Source organism: Lipotes vexillifer, unplaced genomic scaffold, assembly GCF_000442215.2.
Source record: "Lipotes vexillifer unplaced genomic scaffold, Lipotes_vexillifer_v1.1 scaffold134, whole genome shotgun sequence".
Classification (NCBI taxonomy): Eukaryota; Metazoa; Chordata; class Mammalia; order Artiodactyla; family Lipotidae; genus Lipotes; species Lipotes vexillifer.
In genome coordinates, this window is record NW_006787464.1 from 109,365 (window position 1) to 133,398 (window position 24,034).

Genomic DNA, 24,034 nt, shown 5'->3' on the forward strand with positions numbered 1-24,034 from the left:
AAAAAAAAAAAAAAAAAGAAATAAGCTCCAGATAAGGACAGGACTGGTGGGGAGCATCTGGTTGGTTAAGTAGATCAGGACTATAAACCCAGGACAATTAGAAGGAGAAGAGAGAGCCAGAAAGAGAGAGAGAAAGCACACAAGCGAGCAGGGGGAGGGAGCGGGGAGAAAAGGAAGGATATATATGTGCGTGTGTGACTGATCTGGATTAATAGTATTTTGTGTAAAAACTACCAGTGCTGGGCCTCCCTGGTGGCGCAGTGGTTGAGAGTCCGCCTGCCGATGCAGGGGATACGGGTTCGTGCCCCGGTCCGGGAGGATCCCACATGCCGCGGAGCGGCTGGGCCCGTGAGCCATGGGCGCTGAGCTTGCGCATCCGGCAACGGGAAAGGCCACGACAGTGAGAGGCCCACATATCACAAAAAAAAAAAAAAAACTAACCAGTGCTTAGCATAGTAGGTTTTCCGTAAATTTGATGTGAATTTGATTGAAGGCCTAAGGCTTATAATTAACCACAAACATATGAGCCAGTGGTATAATGTGATTTCCAGAAAATACTAATGCATACCTGAGCTAAATTGAGAGAAGTCCAGCACACAGATCGAGGGAGATAGCAATCCCACCTGCATCTTGCTATTGATCTGAAATCAAGATTCTGAGCCAGTTCGGGATGAAAACTTTAATAGGAATATCAACAAAGTTCACCACCAGGATGAGGATGGTTAGGTCTCTAGAAAATCATGACTTAAGAAAAAGTTGAAGGAACTGAGGCTGCCCTGAGAGCTATCTTCAAATATTAGAGGGATCCTTTCCATAGGGGAGGGATAAATTTACTCAGAATTGCTGAGGAGGTCAGAAGGAGGAGCAGTGGAAACGCACAGCCCTCAGATTAAGGAAGGACATCGTGACCTCGGTAACTGTCAATGAAACCGGCAGTCTCCCAATAACAAAGAGACAAGGGGGCTTCCCTGGTGGTGCAGTGGTTGAGAGTCCGCCTGCCGATGCAGGGGACACGGGTTCATGCCCCGGTCCGGGAGGATCCCACATGCCACGGAGCGGCTGGGCCCGTGAGCCATGGCCGCTGAGCCTGCGCGTCCGGAGCCTGTGCTCCGCAACGCGAGAGGCCACAACAGTGAGAGGCCCGCGTACCGCAAAAAAAAAAACAAAAAAAAAACGAGACAAGGGATTCATTTAGAGGCTGGATGATCATCTGTTGCAGATTCTTGCTTTGTAGAAGGTCAAGATCTGTAATGTCACTTTCAAATTCCATGATTTTATTTTTTCACTTGAAGTGCTGCATTAGAATTTTGTTAAACTATGGTATCAGTTTCTGTATGAGTTATTTTAAAACTATCCTCGTTTCTATAAATGATATATAAACAACTGTTATTATCATCATGATAAGTTACAAAGTCACAATCTGTTTCAAACAATATCCAGTATCACAAAGTTTAAATTAAAAGAAGAAATTTGGAGAGTGTCTGAGGATCATAACGTGACTTGAACGATAATAGTATGTGTTATTGCCACATACTAACTTAAGGAGAAATAAATTATTGTAAACTTTAAACTATTATTAAAGAATGTATGCATAGCTCCTTTTTAAAATATTCTAATTTCAGTGCTTGAAGGTCCAAATTTCATTGGAGAGTATTACAAATGGAAGAAAAATGAGCTAAGACGACCTAAAGAATGGGGTTTAAAGTAAGTAATTTTAACTGTCTAGAATATTATCCTATGAACTTGAAATATCTATTATTCACTTTCTACTAACTGAACTATCAGAAGAGACCCATTGGATTTCTTTTAAACATAAGAACAAAAATAAGAGGTATCATTTTGTCCTTTCACATGAACCCAGGTGGGAAACAGCTTTGCTATCTACTGGCTGCCAAAGGTGGGGATAGAACATGAGCCACAGTGAAGGAATCCCACAGTACCTTTCCTATTAATCTTCTTATTTCCATTCTTAACCTTATCAAGATAGAACTTAGAAACAGGAAAAAAGAAAAACCAACCTGTTTACATATCACCAGTTAGTATTTCATTCTTCTCCTGGTTCCAAACACCTTTTCCTCTTTTCACAGATGGATTTCTCACTCAGGAACCAAATATATTAAATGTAGTGAGGAAGTCTGTAATTAAATACAAAGATAAATTATTACAATATCTTTTGGAATGATTGACTCTTGGACCACATTAAGGAAGGGACCTTAATCTCATCTTCAGTCTCTTGAGTCCTAAAGGCAGTTTTTCTGCTTCATCATGTTAGAGCACGGATTCCATCTCAGCTCTGTGGTACTGGCTGTGTTGCAGTGGTCATTTATTCTGGAGGACTTATTGCAGAGCATTCAGTGAATGTGCTACCACAAAGCTAGGGGAATTAAAGTTCCTATTTTTTGTATTTATATCATTTTTATTAGCTCCTTGTTAGCATTGTGACCTCTTTTCTAGATGAAAATAATAGGATTAATAAAAACAATGTGCTGTATTTTGAATTTGTGTAGAAATCAAGGCTCTTAAAATAGACTTTCCTATCCTTTAATATCATAGTTCAGATTGGGTTTTTTGGTTATTCTTTTTTCAGTTGATTTCTGCAGCAACTTTCCTTCAAGCCAAAGGGGAGGAAAGCTTTTGCATTAGAAACTTTTCTGCTTTCAGAGTAAATTATAAGCAGTAGAAAAGTTTTTATGAAGCAGAAGTTGAAGACGTGTCAGCATGGTTTTTTTCTTGAAGGCATGTTTCAAGTTTCATTTAAAGAAACCTACTTAGAATATAAGGTTAATTTTGCTGTGACATGACTTCCTTTTTGATTTCCTTTAACAGAACTGCTTTATTTGTTTGATTATTGATTCATTATGTAAGGCCAGCATCCCACAGAACCCCAAAATGTAGAAAAAGTAGGACCATGTCATTTTCAACTTATCCACCCACTTCTCCTTATGGCTGAAATAATTGTGAACTGTTTGAATGCTAGAACATTTTCCTAAATACGTTATTTTGAAGTTATAGGTCAAATTATCATGTGTGTGGTGACCCTGTCAGAATGAAACTCTCACACCTTATGCCATCTGGTGGTTGATGAGAATATATTTAGATCAGATGATAACAAAACATTAATTTAAACATTATTTAAATAAAGTGTCTAAAAGATATTACATTTATCTACATAATTTTATTACAGCATAAATATTTGAGCATGCAAAAATATAAAGTAAGGTGGAATCAACTTCTTTTTAAATCATTATTAAAAGTCTCATGTTCATCAAAATACATGAGGTATATAGCAAAGTGGTCAATTCAGAGTTTCAAGTAGGAAATGTTTGGGAATCTATGCAAGTGAGTAATTGGTCTATGTGTACGTGCAATATAATACCTTTTGCATCTCTCTGTTTTTAATATTTGAAAACAGAGAAAACTTTCCTCGCGCTGAAATGTCCCCTTTAAAAAAACCCAGAAAATGCAAATTGAGAGCCTTTCATCTGCAGAGGCTTCAGGAAAAAGAGAGACATATCTCTCCTGCCTCATACCCCTCCTCCTACTGTCCTCCCGTCCCCTCATCAATCAAGCCCTGATTCTTAAGCTACCCTAAATTCTTTTTTTTTCCCCCACTATTGTTTGGGAACATAAGATCTTCTCACCACTTTGTGCTTTCTGTCTGCGATATCTTTCCCAGCAGGGTCTCAAGTCAGGATTCAGTCTGAGTTAAAAGGTGGAACATGGGGCGCTTAAATGCAGGGACACAGGAGCCAGACTCTTTGCATCTGAATCCTGGCTCTGCCAGTTACCAACTCTGTGACCTCGGGCGTGTTATCTGACTGCTTTGTCCCTCAGTTTCCTTATCTGTTAAATGGCAGTAATAACTCTACCCACCTCCCAAGGAGATTGCGATGATTAAATACACTATTTTACACATAAATACACTACACTACACATAAATTGCTTCAAACAGTATCTGGTACATAGGAAGTACTCGAGGTTCGCTATTATTCATGCTTTTCCTACTGTGGCCCTAGTTCAGTTCTCACATGGAAAATCTTTCTTTGGAGGCAGCATGGGAAAGGGCATGGGCTGTAGTGTCAGATGGATCTTGGAGAAATTCTTACCCTCTCTGAGCTTGTCTCCTTATCTGTTCAAAGGAGATATTACCTACCTTGCAAACTTGTTTTGCATTTGATCTCTTGAATGAGATCATACATATATATGTATAAACCACATAGTGTTGGCGCATATGGACATTCAATAAATATTAGTTCCCAAGGGGAGGGAGTGACAAAAGCCCATGTCCCCCAACGTTTTCAGAGAATAAAAATAGAAATGTAAAAATTGTGAAATCTCAGTCTAGAAAACGACACCTATCATAACCACATTTATTTTAGCCCCATTATGCCCTTGGTTCTTTCCCTTCTCCATCCTGTCATCTTTTCAGCCTGGCAAAGTGCTCCACAAGGATGGCATGAAGATCCAGCTCCACTGTGTTTTGTGGAATGGTCCATGATTCAGGCTCCCATGTCCCCCCCATCCTCTCCTTCTGTAGCAGTCTGTTCCTGTCTCTTTCAGCGCCTGTGGTGGGGAGATTCATCTGTTCCTGCAGAGTGACCAGGGCAGGACTGTTCTTGTAGCTTTGTATTCTCTGCACTTAGCCTGGTACCTGGCACTCAATTAGTGTTTCTTGAATGATGCACACTTACCCTGTTTCCCCACTTAATAGGAGGATTAAATGTGAAGGCAGTTACTTTTAGGAAAAGTAAAATGAAGGTGCCCATTCTAATGTAGAGATTATGGTTATGTTTGGGTATATATTCTAAGGGTATAGTCATAGAGCAGTAATTGAAAACTGGAAATATAAATGACTGTCATGAATATTTTATGCAAATTCTTAAGTTTTACACATGTTTTTAGTTAGTATTAATAGGAACTCATTGGCATTATAAGCAACTCATAAATATTCATGAACTGATCATTTGGTTTGGCGTTCATTTCTAAGGCCTTTTTTTCTTTCCTATTGCCTTGCCGGTCTTTTGGCTATTCATGCAAATACTTTATTTCTACCAAGACGTGGGAAAGAATATGAATCTAAAATCTAATCAATAGTTCATATTTATTTTCTCAGGAGAAAGTGAAAGATACAAAGTCAGGAAGCAGTGGAAGCTATTCTTTTGACTATCCTTACTTAAGCACATATAACACTACTTTTACATCATACTCTATACCCAGTGATTGCTAACATGGTCATGGAAAGAACTATGCCAGTCGTCTAAGCTTTGTCAGGCAGCAAGTTATCTAAATAAAAGTTATCAATTCTGGAGAAGTTTTACATTCTATGTAGCTTCAGGAAAGAATATTGCCCTTGTCCCTACTTTGAAGTATCTATACAGAGGAAACCAGAACTAATATGGCAAAGCACCTACTGTGTGCCAGGCATTCTCCCTTCATTTCCTAACGTAATACTGGCCACACTGTGGAGTGGACAGTTATACTTCTAAGTTTAAGTGCACTCCTCTAAGTGTAACCCATGAGACTATCTATCAGCCTCCTTCAGAGACACAACAAATCAACCTACACTCAAAGTCAGACCACTTCCCTTATTATACAGACATAGCTTCAAGGGAAGGTTCCTGGCCTCCCTTTTCAACTGGATTGTCACCCCTAGGTTTCTGTACAGAAATTGTGGAAAACTAGAGGTAGCTCTATCTATAGTTTACTAATGAGAGAAACATGAGGCACAAAGAGATTAACCAACTTGCCCAGTTATTGATAAACACATACTGTTTTTGAAAGCTAAAACTTTATTTCCTATCTGCCATTAATATGTGCTTATTAAAAGCTTAGGTTTTTCAGGTAAATGTAAAAATATTGCCCACCCAGTTGCTAGCACAAAGTCTGCTTTTGTGGAAAAGTTTTGCAGTTTTTCAGTCAATCTTAAATTCTATTATTAAACAATGTCATTTCCTTTTTCCTTCTATATAAAATAATTAGCATGTGTTATATCAAATACCAACATAAAACATTCTTATATTTATAAAATAAACTCTTAGTTGTACTGTGTTTTAAATTAAGGAGTTAATATATATTATTTCTAAGTTCCTGTAGTGTCTGGTTTTTTTGGGAGGGGTTTGATTTTTGAGGGTGTGTTTTAACTCACAAAAATATGTGATCTTCCTCTAGCATAGCTATGTTTGATTCCAATTTCTCCAATTATATAGAAAATATTGATGATGAGTACATTAACTTAATGTATGTTTATGCTATCCTTTCAGGGCTATTGAAGTTAAACATTGTTTTTGTAGGTTTACATAATCATATATTTAATGCATTTTTAAGGAGAAATGCTAGTTTTTTATTCCCCAAAGATTAAACCTTGAATGCCATCTAGTGGTTAAAGAGATAATTGGCATTAGAATGAGCATGGGAAATGTCCCTTTTAAAATAAAGACATGTATACAGAGTGAAGTAAGTCAGAAAGAGAAAAACAAATACAGTATGCTAACACATATATATGGAATCTAAAAAAAAAAAAAAAAATGGTTCTGAAGAACCTAGGGGCAGGACAGGAATAAAGACGCAGATGTAGAGAATGGAATTGAGGACACGGGGAGTGGGAAGGGTAAGCTGGGATGAAGTGAGAGTGCCATGGACATATATACACTACCAAATGTAAAATAGATGGCTAGTGGGAAGCAGCCACATAGCACAGGGAGATCAGCTCAATGCTTTGTGACCACTTGGAGGGGGGATAGGGAGGGTGGGAGGGAGGCGCAAGAGGGAGGAGATATGGGGATATATGTGTATGTATAGCTGATTCACTTTGTTATACAGCAGAAACTAACACATCATTGTAAAGCAATTATACTCAAATAAAGATGTTAAAAAAATAAAAATAAAAAATAAAATAAAGACATGGAGCAAATTAGACAAAGAGGAAAATTCCTTTTAAAAAATAATTTTGCTTAATCTCTGCTTAGATGTTTTTAGAGACAGGAAGCTCAGTACTTCAGGAACATTCAAATAGCTCTAATCTTCCTTATTTCTAGCTTAAATCCAGCACCTTGTGATATTCAACCATTCCAGATTTCTTTCATTCATTTAACAGACTTTCTTGAACACCTACCATGTGCTTTTACATTTGTCTGCAAAACCATCCAGAAAATGAGAAATCATCTCCATTTGATAAAGAATATTTTAACAGAAAAAATTAAAAAAACAAACTCCCTAAGGTCACACACTCAGTAAGTGACAGAGCTGAAATTCAAATCCAGGCCTACCAGATGCTACAACGAATGCTTTGTTCGATTAGATCCAGAAACAGCTCAGACACTGAGGATCCAGGCTTGGCTTTGGATATGGGTAGAAGACGTGATTCAAGAGGTGCTGCTGTGGCAGAAAAGAAAGTACTGCCTCTTGTCCTGGGGAACAACACAAATAAGGCTCTTCTGTTTTGTGGACTTGCCCTTTAAGTCTCAGAAAATAGCCATCATGTCTTTCTCCCACCTCCTCTTAAGTTTTCTATTTTTAGAATAAACACACCCAGTTCTCTCAACTATTTTTTTTCAATGAATTTAATACTCTTTATTGTTTCCCTCTTATGGATATGATTCATTTAATCAATTTTTCCCTCAGAATGTTGCCCTCACATTTTACCATGGATTTCTGGTTGTAGCACAGAATCTGCTGGATCCTCCTTTATTACCAACAGCATGGCTTAAGGCTGCGTCCCCTTACATCTCTCTTCAGAATGAGGGGTTTTGAGTCAAAAACACATACTGGGCTTCTTGCCCCCACCAAGGGAATCTCTTCTTTGGCGCTGCTCCCACGTAGAATACTCTTTTAAGGGAGGGGTCTCTCTGTCTCTTGCTCTCTCTCCCTCTCCCCCTTGCCCACCCCTGCAACAACCTACCCCATTCCCCCCGTTTCCCCTGACACCTCCCACTCCTCGTGGCCACAGAAATGTGATACATGGGTCGGCTTAGGCCTTGGTCTGAGCAGGGCTGAGAGTGAGGAGAGCTAAGATTCCCTATAGGCATATTAGATTATATTTTACCTGAAGGGAAGAATAAAAAGGAGGCAAAGAAGTTCCCTTAGAACATGTTACCAGAAGTCTGGTTACTAGATGCAATAAATTTTATGATGCTTGTTATGTTCATAGAGTGACTTCTCAAGAATGTGTAGCAGTTTACAGAGCCCCCAAAGTGATATGAGAATTGAATATGAACAATCATTAGGGTTTTCTCTTTTACTTTTAACTTAATAATTATGGCACCTTCCCTTATAGTCATTTTAATTGCAGTTTAAAAATTGTGACAATAAACAGTTTTGTTTTTATAATTTATGTTTTCAGTTAGAAAAAGGCAAATGTTTGAATGAAAAAGGAAATATCAATAGTATGTAGTTTTTTGAGGACAAAGAGTTATCACTGGAGAAAAGGTATAGATCAAGTAATATTGTTTTCTAACTAAAGTCATGTTTGCCTTGAGGAAAATAAGATTCTAATGATTTTGTTTGTTTTGGAATTCACACAAGGCTCACAGAGGCTAGAAATAGTTTGCGTTCCTGCTATTTAGAGTGGCAAGAACTCTTAATTCAAAGGGCGTTGGATGGAGACTTCAGAAGGGTCATGCCTTAGGAGTAGGGCTGTATTTGTCTCCAAATAAAGGCTATTTTAGACCCATATGGAAGGCTAAACACAAACCTTGCAGTACTAAACTGATTTGTAAGATACTGAACTTCGTGCCAGAACAATGGACAACTATATATAAAGGAGAATAACAAAATTCAGCACCCAGCAACATAGAATTTACGTTGTCCATCACCCCATCAAAAATGACAAGTCATGGACTCTTTCCAAGATGGCGGAGGAGTAAGACGCAGAGATCACCTTCCTCCCCACAGATACACCAGAAATACATCTACACGTGGAGCAACTCCTACAGAACACCTACTGAACGCTGGCAGGAGACCTCAGACCTCCCAAAAGGCAAGAAACTCCCCACGTACCTGGGTAGGGCAAGAGAAAAAAGAATAAACAGAGACAAAAGGATAAGGACGGTACCTGCACCAGTGGGAGGGAGCCGTGAAGGAGGAAAGGTCTCCACACACTAGGAGCCCCTTCGCGGGCAGAGATTGCGGGAGGCGGAGCGGGGAGCTTCGGAGCCGCGGAGGACAGCACAGCAACAGGGGCGCGGAGGGCAAAGCGGAGAGATTCCCGCACAGAGGATCGGCGCCGACCGGCGCTCACCAGCCCGAGAGGCTCGTGTGCTCACCCGCCGGGGGCGGGCGGGGCTGCGAGCTGAGGCTCGGTTTCGGTTTCGGTCGGAGCTCAGGGAGAGGACTGGGGTTGGCGGCTTGAACATAGCCCGAAGGGGTTAGTGCGCCACGGCTAGCCGGGAGGGAGTCCGGGGAAAAGTCTGGACCTACCCAAGAGGCAAGAGACCTTTTCTTGCCTCTGTGTTTCCTGGTGCGCGAGGAGAGGGGTTTTAAGAGCGCTGCCTAAAGGAGCTCCAGAGACGGGCGCGAGCGCATGCCTACTATGTGTCCGGTGCTCTATGTAAAGTGCATCTACTGTGTGTGAAGTACTCTGCATAAATCCTATCTACTTTATGCTAGGTCTTGTGCATAAAGCATGCCTACTGTGTGCTGGGTAATCTATGTAAAGCATAGATTACGTAGAGCACCCAACACCCTCTTGTGTGTTGGGTGCTCTATGTAAATATGTCTACTGTGTGCCAGGTGCCCTACATAAAGCATACCTGCTGTGTGTCAAGTGCTCTACATAAAATAAACCTACTCTGTTCCAAGTACTTTACATAAAGCATGCCTACTATATGCTAGATACTCTACATAAAGTGTACCTACTATAAGCTGGGTACTCTAAACAAATCCTGTCTATTGTATCCCAGGTGTTCTACATAAAGCATGCCTACTGAGTGCCAGACATACTACACAAAGAACGCCTACTATGTGCTGGGCAGTCTACAAAAATCATGCCTGCTCTGTGCCAGTACTATACATAAAGCGCTCTGTGTGTGTGTGTCAGGTGCACTACATAAACCCACTGTGTGTCAGATATTCTGCCAGCAAGATAATATATCACCTCCCCTCACTGGGCCAGAACTCTGGGACCAGGCAGAGAGACGCAAGTGATGGCAGGAGGGAAGATACCTATTTAACAGAAGAGCAAAGAGAAGCTCAAAGAGGGCAAACCTCTAACATAAGTTGCAGAGCTGGAAGGTACCCAGGTCTGTCATACCATCAAGCCTAAGCCTTTTCCCTCTGCCAGCCGCTCCACCCCCAACCATAAGGGGCAATGCCCTGTTAATCCAGGGACATTTGTAATGGTGGAATCTCAGGCAATATGGTGACCCCAGTGGGGAGATTCCTTGAGGTCCTTGTATCATCAGATGGATCATCTTCCCACATCCAGGATGCACCACCCAATGGATCTAGAGCTCCCCTCCTGGCGCTCTCTGGATCCTGTCCAGAACTGCCCTGTGGGGTGGTCTCAGGTGACAAAGAACTTGAAGGATGGGGCTCCTGGCAGAGCTACTGAGCAAGAGAGTGGGGGAAGGACAGTCTTCCTGACACTGGTAGGATGCTGGGGAGACCCCAAAACTCCTTCCACCTCAACACTGGCTGCAGGAATCAGATGGAGGGTCCTAAAATCCTTAGTGGGGTGAGGTGCACCATCCCCGCCGAATCTCTACCACCTCCACAGGGGTAGACTTAGCCTCCTGGCAGGTCCATCCGCATAATGGTCAGGCAGGCATGGCCAGAATATAATAAACCAGGCAGGGTGCTGGGACACAGAGGAGAAAGATCCCCAGTGCCCAGATGGGTTCAGCTCACTGAAGACCTACAGTGTGCCAGGGATAGGCAGGCAGCCTGGATCAGGAATGGCAGCCACCACACCAGCATTTCCCACATAAGCCACTGAAGCTGTTTTAAGCCTCTTAGGTATATTAATTCTTTTTTCATTTTACAGATGAGGAAACTGAGACTGAAAATCATATGAGTGACTCACCCAAAGCCACAGAGCTCTTGGAATTAGTCTGTGCCCCAGGCTTTACATTGAATACCCTGAACCACTACGCTCTGCTCCTTCTGTATCTACAAATGTGCATTTCATTAGCAACTCCTCCCAAGATGGTGGGAATCATTAAAAGAGACAATGCATGTAAAACACATAGGACAGAGGAAGGGCTCAATAAACACAGTCATTATTGCTGTTGTTATTGTTTTTGTTGTAAACATTCAACAGCACTGCAAGATCAAACTCATTACCTGTTTTTACAGAAGAGGAGCAGGAGATTCAGAGAGCTGAAGCAACTTGCTCCACCCCTCCAGAGCAAATTAGGTAAATACAACAGTACAGGTGACAGCAAAGCCTGGCACATAGAACATGCTCATTAAATATCCGGGGAAGAAATATTTTTGAACTGGGGTTGGTTGAATCTGCAGATGCAGAACCCACAGACATGGAATTCTGCCTGTATTTGTCTTTCTCTAACTTATTTCACTCAGCATAATGCTCTCAAGGTCCATCCATGTTGTCACAAACAAGCAGGTTTTCCTTCTTTCTCCTGGCTGAATAGTATTCCATTGTATATGTACACCACATCTTCATCCATTGATGCACAGTTAGGTTGTTTCCATATCTTGGCTATTGTGAATAATGCTGCAATGAAGATGGGAGTGCAGATATCTCTATGAGATCCTGATTTCAATTTTGCTGGATCATATGGCGGCACTATTTTTAACTCTTGAGGAACCTCCATACTGTTTTCCATAGGTGTCCGTGTCATTTAAAATTCCTATCGTTAATTGTGAGAGCTCTGGTTGCCGCCCATACTCACTGGCACCTGGTGGTGTCAGTGTTCCCCAGCCATTCTTATGGGTGGGCAATGATATATCACTGTGATTTTCGTTTGCATTTCCTAATGACTAATGATATTGAACATTTCTTCATGTGCCTATTTGCCATACATACATCTACTGCGGTAAAACACCTGTTCAAATCTTTTGCCCATTAATTTTCCTTGGATTTTTACCTTCTGTTGTTGGGTTTTACATACAAATCCTTTGTCGGATATGTGATTTGCAAGTCTTTTTTCCTAGTGTATGGCTGGTCTTTATCTTAAATTTCTTTCACAGAGCAAAATTTTAAAAGGTTTTTAAAGTGAAATTTATCAATGTTTTCTTTTTATGATTATGCTTATGGTGTTACACATAAGAACTCTTTGTCTAAACTAAGGTTACAAAGATTCTCTTATATTTTTTCATCTAAAAACTTTACAATTTTACATCATTTAGTTCTGTTAAATTTGTATAAGGTGTGAGGTATGTGTTGACTTTTTAATTTTGCATGTGGGTATCTAATTTTTCCAGTACCATCTATTGAGAAGGCTATACTTTGTACATTGATTTGCCCTGCATGATTTTTTTTTTAAATTTCTGGACTCTCTATTCTGTTCGAATGATTTATATGTCCAGTCTTTGACCAATATGGCACTGTCATGATTACTGTTGTTTTATAGCATGTCTTGAAAGGGGTCTTGTAAATCCTTCAACTACATTTTTCCTTTTCAGAAAAATTTGGCTACTCTAAAGTCCTTTGCATTTTCATGTAAGTTTTGTGATCAGCTTCTCTATTTCTACAAAAAGTCCTCCTGGGATTGTGACTTCTTGAATTTGTAGATCAATTTGAGGAGACTTAACAACTTAACAATATTGAGTTTTTCACTCCATGAGCATTGTATATCTCTCCACTAATTTGGGTCTTGTTGGATTTCTTTCATCAGTGTCTTGAAATTTTCATCCTAGAAATCATGTACATATGTTGTTAGATTTATACCTGAGTATTCCACTTTTTGTGGTGAATGACACTTGAAAAATGGTATTTGAAAACATTTCCCAATTGTTTATTGCTAATGTACAGCAGGGTTGGCATATTTTTTCTGTGAAGACCCATATAATAAATACTTTATTGGCTGCAGGCCATATTCAGGAACTCCTGCTCCTTTTCCTTCCCCTCTTTTACAATCCTTTAAAAATATAGAACAATTCTTTGCTTGCATATTTTACAAAGACAGGCCATAGGCCAGATTTTGTCCATAGACCATAGTTTGCTGACCTCTGCAATATAAAAATAGAATTAATTTTTGTATGTTGACCATGTATCCTGAAGTCTATTGGATCATTTTCAGCGTAATAAAAATAATGTTTTTATTACCTCAATCTTAAAAAAAAAACCTTCCCTTGACCCCATTCTCCCATCAATGAATACATGATTATTTTCCTCCACCATGGAGCTAACCCCTTCAAGAGTTATCCATACTTGGGTGTCAAATGTCTCCTCTTTCACTAGAAAAGGGCTTTGACTTTCCACTAAAGGCCATGATAGTGAATGAATGAGAGAGAAGGAGGAGGGCAGGCATGGAGCCTGTGGGGCCCCAGATGCTGCTGCACCTGTGTGTTTAATTCTCTATATACACCCCAGGCCTGGTCCAGTCACTGGCTGCTGTGTCTGTTCCTCTCCTGAGTGTGTTGGAGGCTCCTTCTGCTGGAAGATCCAGAAACAACAGGCTCTAAGAAATTCAGTCTCCATTAGTTCAATGTGTGTGTGTGGCTATGTGACTGTGTGTGATTGTGTGTAAGTGTATGTGTGACTGTGTGCACACACGTGTGAGCATGTGTATATGTGAGTATATGCATGTAATTGTATGTGCAGGTACATGCATGTATGTGTGCAGTGCACGTGTGTTTACATGAACATGCGTGTAAGAGTATGTATCTAACTGCAAGCACATGTGGGTGCATGTAATTGTGCTTGTGTGTGACCATGTGCACACAGTGTATATGCAATTGTGTGCATGTGTGGGTGTATGTATATTGGTAAGGGTGGGAGTGTATGTGTTTTGAAGTCACTGAACCGCTGTAACTGTCTGCACCAGTTGTGTTCCTTGCAACAACTACTGTGGGAGGCCTCTGGCCCTGACCCCAGACCTCAGCCGTGCAGTGCAGGCAGGACATTCTCCAGAAATAATGCCCTTGTAAGCAGCTCTGACTAAGGACTGGTGGGTGTGTGTTCTCTGCTGTCCCCCAGAAGGACTGAGCCCCAGGTGCCACAGTGTGAGCTTTCTGGCTAAAGTACACTTTACCTGCTGCCTTCCCTTCCCAGTCTCACTTCCACAGTGCTCAACTGGCATTTCCTGGGATTACTTCCCCAAGAAACAACTTGCAGTTGAATTCTTGCCTCAGGGTCACCTCCAAATAAAGTATTTGCACTTGAATCCTTGCACTGGGGTCTACTTCCAGAGAACGCAAACTAAGACACACACATAAACTTGCTCCTGCAATCCCCAAAGGCCTGTTATTATTCCCTTTTTGCTGAGAAGGAATGTGAGGCACAGAGAGGGCAAGTCACTTGCCCAAGGTCACAGCGCTGGAGAGTGGCAAAGCCCAGGTTTGACCATGAGCCATCTTACCCCAAGCCCAGTGCTTACTCCTCTCCTGGGAGCCTCTTCCTTGCTAAGGGAGGAGGGAAAGAACAGGGGATGTTCCTAGCATGCAAGGGGGACTTATGGCTCATGGTTGGTGCCCTGTCCTCATTCTGTCACAAAATAAGAGAAAATGCCAATTATTCATGCTTGGTGCTGACCCTGAGCCAGGGAGTGCCGTTAGCACTTTTCTCATTTCAAGTCATTTGATTTTCACAACCACCTTGTCAAAACCCTCAATTTTCAAGCAAGAAAACTGAGGCACATAAAGGTAAAGACACCTGCCAAAGTATCTCAGCTGGTCCCGATTTGAACCCTGGCACTTGGAATCCTTGTTCTTAACCACGATGCCTTCTGGCTTCTCACAGGTGGTATATTTTGAGTCCTGCTGCATGCCAGGCATGGCACTAAGCATGCAGCAAGCATGCTCTATGCATAACACTAAGCATTTTTTTTTTAATGTAATTTGTGGGACCTCCCTGGTGGTCCAGTGGTAAATAATCTACCTTACAATGCAGGGGACGCGGGTTCAATCCCTGGTCAGGGAACTAAGATCCCACATGCTGCAGAGAAACTAAGCCTGTACGTCACAACTACTGAGCTCATGTGCCTCAAATAACAGAGCCCACAAGCTCTGGAACCTGCGCGCCACAACTACAGAAAAGCCTGAGTGCCACAACGAAGAGCCCATGAGCCTTAACGAAGACCCCGCATGCCTCAACTAAGACCCGATGCAGCCAAAAATAAATAAAATGAATAAATAATAAATCTAAAATATATAAATATATAATTTGTAATTACATAGATTAGTAATTATAATGAAAAATGCTTTGCAGGCTTCATCTAAGAAAAGGAAGCAGTTGGGTAAATGTAGACATTTAGCAGAACCATTCTTCCTCCTACTCTGCCCTCCCATTCCAGGTGTTGGGTATAATTTTTCAATTTTTTTCTGTGCCTACACAAACATCGACACTCACATAACTGGATTGCTGAGGTGTCCCATCCCTTTGCAGAATGTAATAGTTGGGTCCTGGCAGAGACCTCAGTTGGGCTACATGAGAGTGGCTTTAAGTAGGAGCCATTTACAAAGTATTGGCTGTGTAAATAAGGAATGTTGCCTGCCATCTGGTTCTACAAGGATTAAATCATTAGCCACTGCAATTGCTAATTCAGGACAGAGAGCAGGATGAGGCACTCTGCACATTGGGAAAACAGGCCTTTAGATACTTTAGATATTTAGGAAAAATTTTATGAGCCTGAATTCTTGCATCCTCCCATACTTAGAAAAGTACTAAAATTATTAACTAAAACATCTGTTCCTCATGACGACTAGCAGTAACCATCTACCAAGCTGTTTATTGGATTGCACATACCCCTTGGCCAAAATCACATATATGCTGACCTCCTTCCTCACCTCTTTGGAGCAGTTCCTCAGAACTATCTGAGAGGCTGTGTCCTGGGCAACACTCCTCAGTAATGTTCCTGAATAAAACTGAATCTAGGGAGGGTGGGAGGGAGGGAGACAAAGAGGGAAGAGATATGGGAACATATATATATGTATAACTGACTCACTCTGTTATAAAGCAGAAACTAACACACCATTGTAAAGCAATTATACCCCAATAAAGATGTTAAAAAAAATAAAAAAAAATAAAAAAAATAAAAAAAAAAAATGACAAGTCATACCAAAAAACAGGAAAATGTAATCCATAACCAAAAGAAAATATATCAATATAAATAGATTCATAAATAATAGAGATGATAGAATTAGTAGATATGGACCTTAACGCAGCTTTTATACATCTTATAAAATATACTCAAGGATCTAAAGAAAGTCATGAATGTGATGAAAAGTAATGGAAGATATACAAAAGACCGATGGAACATCTAGAGATAAATAAAAAATGTTTTAAATACACAGTGTATGGGAAGAACAGCAAGTTAGATACTGAAGAAGAAATGACTCATGAACTTGAAAATGTAGCAATATAAACTCTTGAAAATAAGCGTAGAGAGAAAAAAGACTAAGAGAAAAAGCCTCAGTGAGCTGTGAGACATAGTTTAGTGGTGTGAGATACATGTAATTGGTGTTCCAAAGAAACTGACAGAAAAAAATATATGAAGAAATAATTATGGCTGAAAATTTTCCAAATTTGATAAAAAATATAAACTCAGAGACCAAGAAGCTCACTAAGTCCCAAGAAGCAGAAGTACAAAGAAACCATTCCAAGGCACATCGTAATCAAATTGCTGTAGCTCAGTGATAAAGAGAAAAACCTCAAAAGCAATAAAGGATGAAAACACACACACATTGCATGTAGAGGAACAAAGATAAGAACAACCAATAACTTCATGTCAGAAAACTTGGAAGCCAAGAGATAATGGATGGCAACTTTAAAGTGCTTAAAAGAAAGAACAATTGGGGAATCTGGGTGTAGGGCATATGGGGGTTGGTAGTATTCTTGCAACGTGCTTGTAAGTTTGAAATTATTTCTGAAGAAAATAAAGGCCATCATTCTTCCATGGTTAAATAAATAAATAAAAGAAATGGTTAACCTAGAGTTTTATACCCTGTGAAAATCTCTCTAAAACAAAGATAAAAACTTTTTCATACCAATAGATTCAACCACATAGATGAACAAATTTCTTGACATCTACCAATGCTCACTTAAAAAGAAATGGATAACCTAAATAATCCTATGTCTAATAAGGAAATAGAATTGATAGCTAAAAGCCTTCAGACAAAGACAAGTCCAAGGCCAGATGGCTTCACTGGAGAATTTTCCAGACATTTAAGGAAAACATAATACCAGTGTACACAAACTCTTTCAGAAAATGGAAGAGAAGGGAGTATTTCCCAATACATGTTATAAAGTCAGCATTACCTCAATAACAAAACCAAAGACACTATAAGAAAAGCAAAAACAAATGAAGAAAACTACAAATCAATACACCCTCTATACATAGATGAAAACAGTTTAGCAAACTGAATATAAATGTATACATTTTAAACATGGTTTAAACATTTTAAATATTGATTTTTTTAAAATGTTAAATCAAGGTTATATTCCTGGTGTAAGCCCACTTGGTCACAATTAATTATAATAAATAATTATGATGATTATACATGACCAAGTGAGGTTTATGCTAGGAATATTAAACCTTGGTTTAATATTTTTAAAATTCAAACAATGTAAAATAGAATAAGAAAGAAGAACCATATGATCGTCTCAGTAGGTGAAGAAAATTTCGACACCAAATCCTGATTAAAAAAAAAAAAAACTCTCAGTAAATTAAGAATAGGAAAGAACTTCCTCAACCTGCTAAAGCACATCTATGAAAATACTACAGCAACCAACATGCATAATAGTAAAAGACTGAATGTTTTGACCCTAATGTCAGGAGCAATGCAAGGATGTCTGCTTTCAGCACCTCCATACAGCATGTTATTGGAGGTTTTATTTTCATCATAGTACATATCACTACTGATGTATCTTGATTTTCACATTCGCTTATTTTTTTCTCCTCTCAATGGGGCCAGGGACCTTGTCTGTCTTGTTCTTCCTGTATCATTAGCTCCTAGAACAGTGCCTGGCACAAGGTATGTGCTCAATGAATATTTTTCAAATGAATGAACTTTTCAGAAGTATTGTGTAAGTGAGGTACACCTGTGAGACAAAAGCATTTCTATTCCACTTAATCTCAATTACAATAAACAATATTTTCACCAAAAGTTTTCTTGTCATAATATATTAAAAAATTTAGTCATCCCCAAAAGAAATTTTTGTAAAAATTTTCATTTCCATATATGAATTCCTTCTCTAAGGAAATGCTGTTGTAGCTTGACTTGGGCTCCTTGATATCTCCTACCAGGTGGTGGATACGTCATGAAATTTTCTGGTAGAATTTTTCCCTTGTGTAAGGGTTGCATTGTCCCCCCAAAACTCGTGTCCACCCAGAACCTCAGATTATGACCTTATTTTGAAATAGGATCTTTGGAGATATAATTAGTTAAGATGATCTACAGCAGATTAATTTGGGCCCTAAGTCCAGACACTGGTGTCCTTCTGAGAAGAGGAGGGCAGGGACGCACCAGGAAGAAGGCCACGTGGCAGTGGAGGCTGAGATCAGAGTGACGAAGCTGCAAGCCAAGGGGCACCAAGGGTTGCTGGGAGCCAGTAGAAGCTAGGAAGAGGCAAAGAAGGCTTCTCCCCTAAAGCCTCCAGGGGAAGCACGGTCCTGCCAACACCGTGGGTCTAGACTTTAGCCTCCGAAACTGGGAGAGATTAAATTTCTGTTATTTTAAGTCGCCACGTTTGTGGTAATTTGTTACGGCACTCCCAGGAAGCCAACATACCTTGCTCTACCAAATGATGGTTTTATTATTATTAAAATATTAATCTAACACCATATTTGTTTACTTTTCTAAGGACTATTCTGTTGGAAAACACATATTGGAATAATTTCAGTTTACCATTGCATTAGTCAATACTCAGCATGGCACCATTGTCAAAGCCCATTGCTCTGCTTGTCTGTTTCGTTTGATTTGTCTTATTTTTTCTCCAAAGGAATATATACACTTCCCGAAATTCATTCTTCTTCCGCTTCTCCTTCTCCTGCTTCTTCTTCCTCTTCCTCTTGTTCTTCTTTTTCTTTACTAAGTACAGATGTTTTTAATAGGTGTTTTCTACCTAACTTTCAAGATGGGTCATTCCAACATTACACATACTCTTTGAGAAAACAGGGAGAAAAACTCACTAACGCATTCAGCACGTTGACATCAACACTTAACAATGATGTGATTTTTTATATTATTTTTCTAAAAATTGTGTTTGGCCTTTCCATTTATATTCATAGGTGATAATTTCTTCTTTTTGTTATTCTAGGTATGCTGCTGCCATGGCTTGGATTGCTAGGGAAAATAAAAAGCCCCACAAAACCGATTATCCAACTGAAAGAAGTTATCTCTGTACAACTCCGGGTAAACTGAGTTCAATCTATTTGTTTTACTTTGTTTTTAGAAGTGAAATACTAGTCATAATAATAAATTTAAATTTTTCTTCAGTTCAAATAAGTTTTAGATATGTGAGGCCTAATCTTGTGTTCCCTTTTTAAAGCTGCTTTAACTCTTTCTAACAAAATTAATTCAGTCAGTTACTTACATAAGAATTGGAGCTTTGAAAAAAATGAATTAGTTACACTTTCAAGTTTTGTAGCCTTTGACAGGCGAATACACAATTTGAAAATCTAAGGCTAAGTTTCAAATGTATAAAAGCAGCAAAAATAAGCAAAACACTAAATAAACTGATTCCTAGAACTCATTTTAAATTCAGAGATACATGCAATATGGTTGAAAAGAAAGGAATAATATTAGTTGAGATGTTTCAGGTACTGTTTTTAGAATTAATATTTTTTCAAAGAAACATTTGGTACAGATTGGGGGTAGGTCTTGAGCAGGAAGAGAGAGCTGGTAACTTATGGAAATCAGCTACTATAGAAGGGAAAGCAAAACATTCGGGGTCAGAGAACTTGGGTTTAGATACCACATCTATGTAATTATAGGAGAGTCTCTTAACCTCTGAGCTTCAGTTTCTTCGTCCTCAGCTAGTACTGGGTACATGGAAGATGTTCAGTAAATATTTGTTTCTAATATCCTTCCCTATGTCAGAGGATTCTTGTGACTAAATGACTCCATGGAGGTAAAAATTCTTTGTGAACTGGGAAGTCCTCTGAACTATTCGTTGCTCCTTTTGCTGTTGCCCGTCCTTGAAGCACAACAGCCTACGAACGCCAGACACAGGCAATAACCTTCATTCAGTGATTGTTCAAGGTCCTGCCCCCCATCTCTTTCTTTTCCCCGGCTCAGCATCTACTTCTCTTGCTCCTACTTGTTTTGGTGTGTCATGCAGATTCATCCTCTAAATTACCAGCCTCAGTCTTCTCCATTCAACTGTGCCTTATTGCAGGTTCAAGGTACCTGGAAGAGTTGGTAAGAAATGTTGCTTTCTCCAGCCTTCCTCTCGGCTTCCTCCATGAATTCTCTACTCCTCCCTGCAGTTCTCTCCTCCAGCCTCCCCCCACCCCCATCTTCACCAGTGGAAGAGATCATTTCGTTAAGTTGATGATTACAACAATTTCTGTCCATGCTTTGTCAGACTGCTTTCTGTAGCTCAAATCTGCTTATGTTTCAAGAGAATCTGAAATTCTTTGTCCTACTTAACACCCTAAACACCACACTGACCTAGTAGGTCATGGTTGTTTATTCCCTCCTTCATTTCAAAAAAATTTGAGAGGTGCTCTGTGTTTTCTCATATACCCACCTCCCAGTTCCCAACATCATTCCCTCCTTTTTCTTCCTTTCTAGTAGCTACTCATTCTGAGATTCAGCTCAGGTATTACCTTCTCTAGGAAACTTTCCCTGTGAGCCATCATAGCACTCTATCATGTTTTATCATGCTCTGTTAGTTTTCTATTGCTATGTAATAAATTACCACACACTAAATGGCTTAAAACAGCACATACTTGTTATTTCACAGTTTATATGTGCCCACAGTCAAGGCATGATGTAGCAGGATCCTCTGCTTGGGATCTCATACGGCTGTGATCAAGGCGTCAGCTGGGCTGCATTCTCATCTGGCGGCTGGAACAGGGAAGAATTTGCTTGCTGTAAGCTCACTGAAGTTGCTGACAAAATTCACTTCCTTTTGTCTTTAGGATCGAGGGCCCAGCTTCTTGCTGGCTGTATGCTGGAGGCCTCGCTCTGCTCTTAAGGCTTCCGGCAGTTCATCGCCTTGTGGGCTTTCCCAGCGTAGCCTCCTACTTCAGCCAGCCAACAAGGAAATTCTTTAGAACAAGTCTGATAGTAAGGTAGAAACTTATATAACATAATCATGAGAGTGAGGTTCCATTACCTTTGTCATATTCGATTGATTAGAAGCAAGTAGCAAGTCCTTCCCATACTCAAAAGGGAGGAGATTACACAAAGGTGTGAACACGAGAATGTGGGGATCATGACAGGCCAGCTTAGAGTCTGTCCACCACACACGCTATGTTATAGTGGTCTCCTTACTGCCAGTCTCCTTTAAAAGAACGTGACCTCCTTGAGGGAAGGGGCTGCTTACCTCTCAGCATGGTGCTTGGCATATAGTAGTCATTCAGTGCTCATGAACAAACGAGTGAATGAATGAGAGAATGGAGTAGAGTTGTCACTGTTTCAGCAACCCTGTGATTTTGGAAAAAGGGGGGACAAACTCATGATGAATGAGAAAAAGTAAGAAAAGTGAGCTGGAAGAGAACATTTTAAGGAATGTCCAGAAACTCATTTGATTTCTAGTTCTGAGTCATGTCCTCTTTGAAATTGGACTAGACTCTCCTTTGTGTCTAATCTTACTGCTGAGAGAAGAGACTGTACCTAAGAGGTTGTGGCCACTTAGATTAGTGTTCAGAAATATTCACTCCCTATCCTGTTCCACCACCATGGGCAAAATATACTCCCTTGAGCCTTGACTTTGAGATTTGCCATGTGACTCTTTTGACCTGTGGAATATTAGTGGGTATGATGTGCTCAGGGTTTGGGAAGGGTTTGTGCAATTTCGCTTGCTCTTTTTCACTCCTGCCATCATCACAAGAACATGCCTGGACTAGCCCTCTGGTCACCAAGCTTCCCAGCCGAGCTTCCCAGCCATCCCCAACCCACAGAAGCTAACCCACAGCTGACGTGCAGATGTGTGACCTAAACAAATGCTTGCTGTCCTATGTCACTGAGATCTTGTGATTGTTGATTATATAGCAAGAGTGAACTTGTACAGGATACCAAAGGAAAATATGACTCAGCTGGAAAAGGAATGAACTCTGTGCTTCCCTTTTGTAGAGAGGGTTAGCATGTCATAGTTTGCCAATGTGAAAAAATTCATCTGAGATTTTGGAGGTGGGAGTGGAGAAAAGGCCGTCATTCTTGAGAAGTGTGTATCATACATGGCAGCTTCCTCAGACACAAAAGTTTCATGCAACTCTTCACAAACTCTCACTTCACAGATGTGATGGCTTCACAGAAATCTCCATGAGCTCACAATGTTTGTCCCACTTGGGATGGTTAGATGTGTGCAGCATCTCGTGCTGGTTTTCCCACTCATAGTGCATCAGGCTAACATAGGCAGTGATATTCCTCTGGTTCTCCAGCTATGGCTTTCCAGACCTCACTGCTCCAGGTCTTCCCACACGTGTATAATCCTTGTTTCATATATTGAACCCCTCATTCTTGTATTACTTGTAAGGGCTCCGTTTTTCTTTTTCTTTTCTTTTTTTTCCACATCTTTATTGGAGTATAAATGCCTTAAAATGCTGTGTTAGTTTCTACTGTACAACAAAGTGAATCCGCTATATGTATACATATATCCCCATATCCCCTCCCTCTTGAGCCTCCCTCCCACCCTCCCTATCCCATCCCTCTAGGTCATCACAAAGCACCGAGCTGATCTCCCTGTGCTATGCAGCAGCTTCCCGCTAGCCATCCATTTTACATTTGGTAGTGTATATACATCAGTGCTACTCCCTCACTTCATCCCAGCTTCGCCTTCCCCCCATGCCTTCAAGTCCGTTCTCTACGTCTGTGTCTTTATTCCTGCCCCGCCACTAGGTTCATCAGTACAGCTTTTTAAAATTCCATATATATGCGTTAGCATATGGTATTTGTTTTTCTCTTTCTGACTTACTTCACTCTGTACAACAGACTCTAGGTCCATCCACCTCACTACAAATAACTCAATTTCGTTCCTTTCTATGGCTGAGTAATATTCCATTGTATATATGTGCCACATCTTCTTTATCCATTCATCTGTCGATGGACATTTAGGTTGCTTCCATGTCCTGGCTATTGTAAATAGTGCTGCAGTGAACACTGTGGTACATGACTCTTTCTGAATTATGGTTTTCTCAGGGTATGTGCCCAGTAGTGGGATTGCTGGATCATATGGTAGTTCTATTTTTAGTTTTTTAAGGAACCTCCATACTGTTCTCCATAGTGGCTGTATCAATTTACATTCCCACCAACAGTGCAGGAGGGTTCCTTTTTCTCCACACCTTCTCCAGCATGTATTCTTTGTAGATTTTTTGATGATGGCCATTCTGACCAGTGTGAGGTGATACCTCATTGTGGTTTTGATTTGCATTTCTCTAATAAATAGTGATGTTGAGCATCTTTTCATGCATTTGTTGGCCATCTGTATATCTTCTTTGGAGAAATGTCTGTTTAGGTCTTCTGCCCATTTTTGGTTAGGGTTGTTTGTTTTTGTGATATTGAGATGCATGAGCTGCTTGTATATTTTGGAGATTAATCCTTTGTCCACTGCTTCGTTTGCAAATATTTTCTCCCATTCTTTTTATCTTGTTTATGGTTTCCTTTGCTGTGCAAAAGCTTTGCAGTTTCATTAGGTCCCATTTGTTTATTTTTGTTTTTATTTCCCTTACTCTAGGGGGTGGGTCAAAAAGGATCTTGCTGTGATTTATGTTACAGAGTGTCCTGACTATGATTTCCTCTAAGAGTT

General features: G+C 40.1%; 1 protein-coding gene across 1 annotated transcript in view; it reads left to right on the forward strand.

The window, feature by feature from the left end:
- The window catches only part of UBE2U (ubiquitin conjugating enzyme E2 U), a 77,008-nt gene that overhangs the window by 38,864 nt on the left and 14,110 nt on the right, over positions 1–24,034 (forward strand). Inside the window, exons 8-9 of the mRNA XM_007460076.1 lie at positions 1,623–1,704; positions 19,379–19,473. Of these exons, the coding sequence (XP_007460138.1) occupies positions 1,623–1,704; positions 19,379–19,473 (177 nt within the window). The remainder of the gene's footprint in view (positions 1–1,622; positions 1,705–19,378; positions 19,474–24,034) is intronic.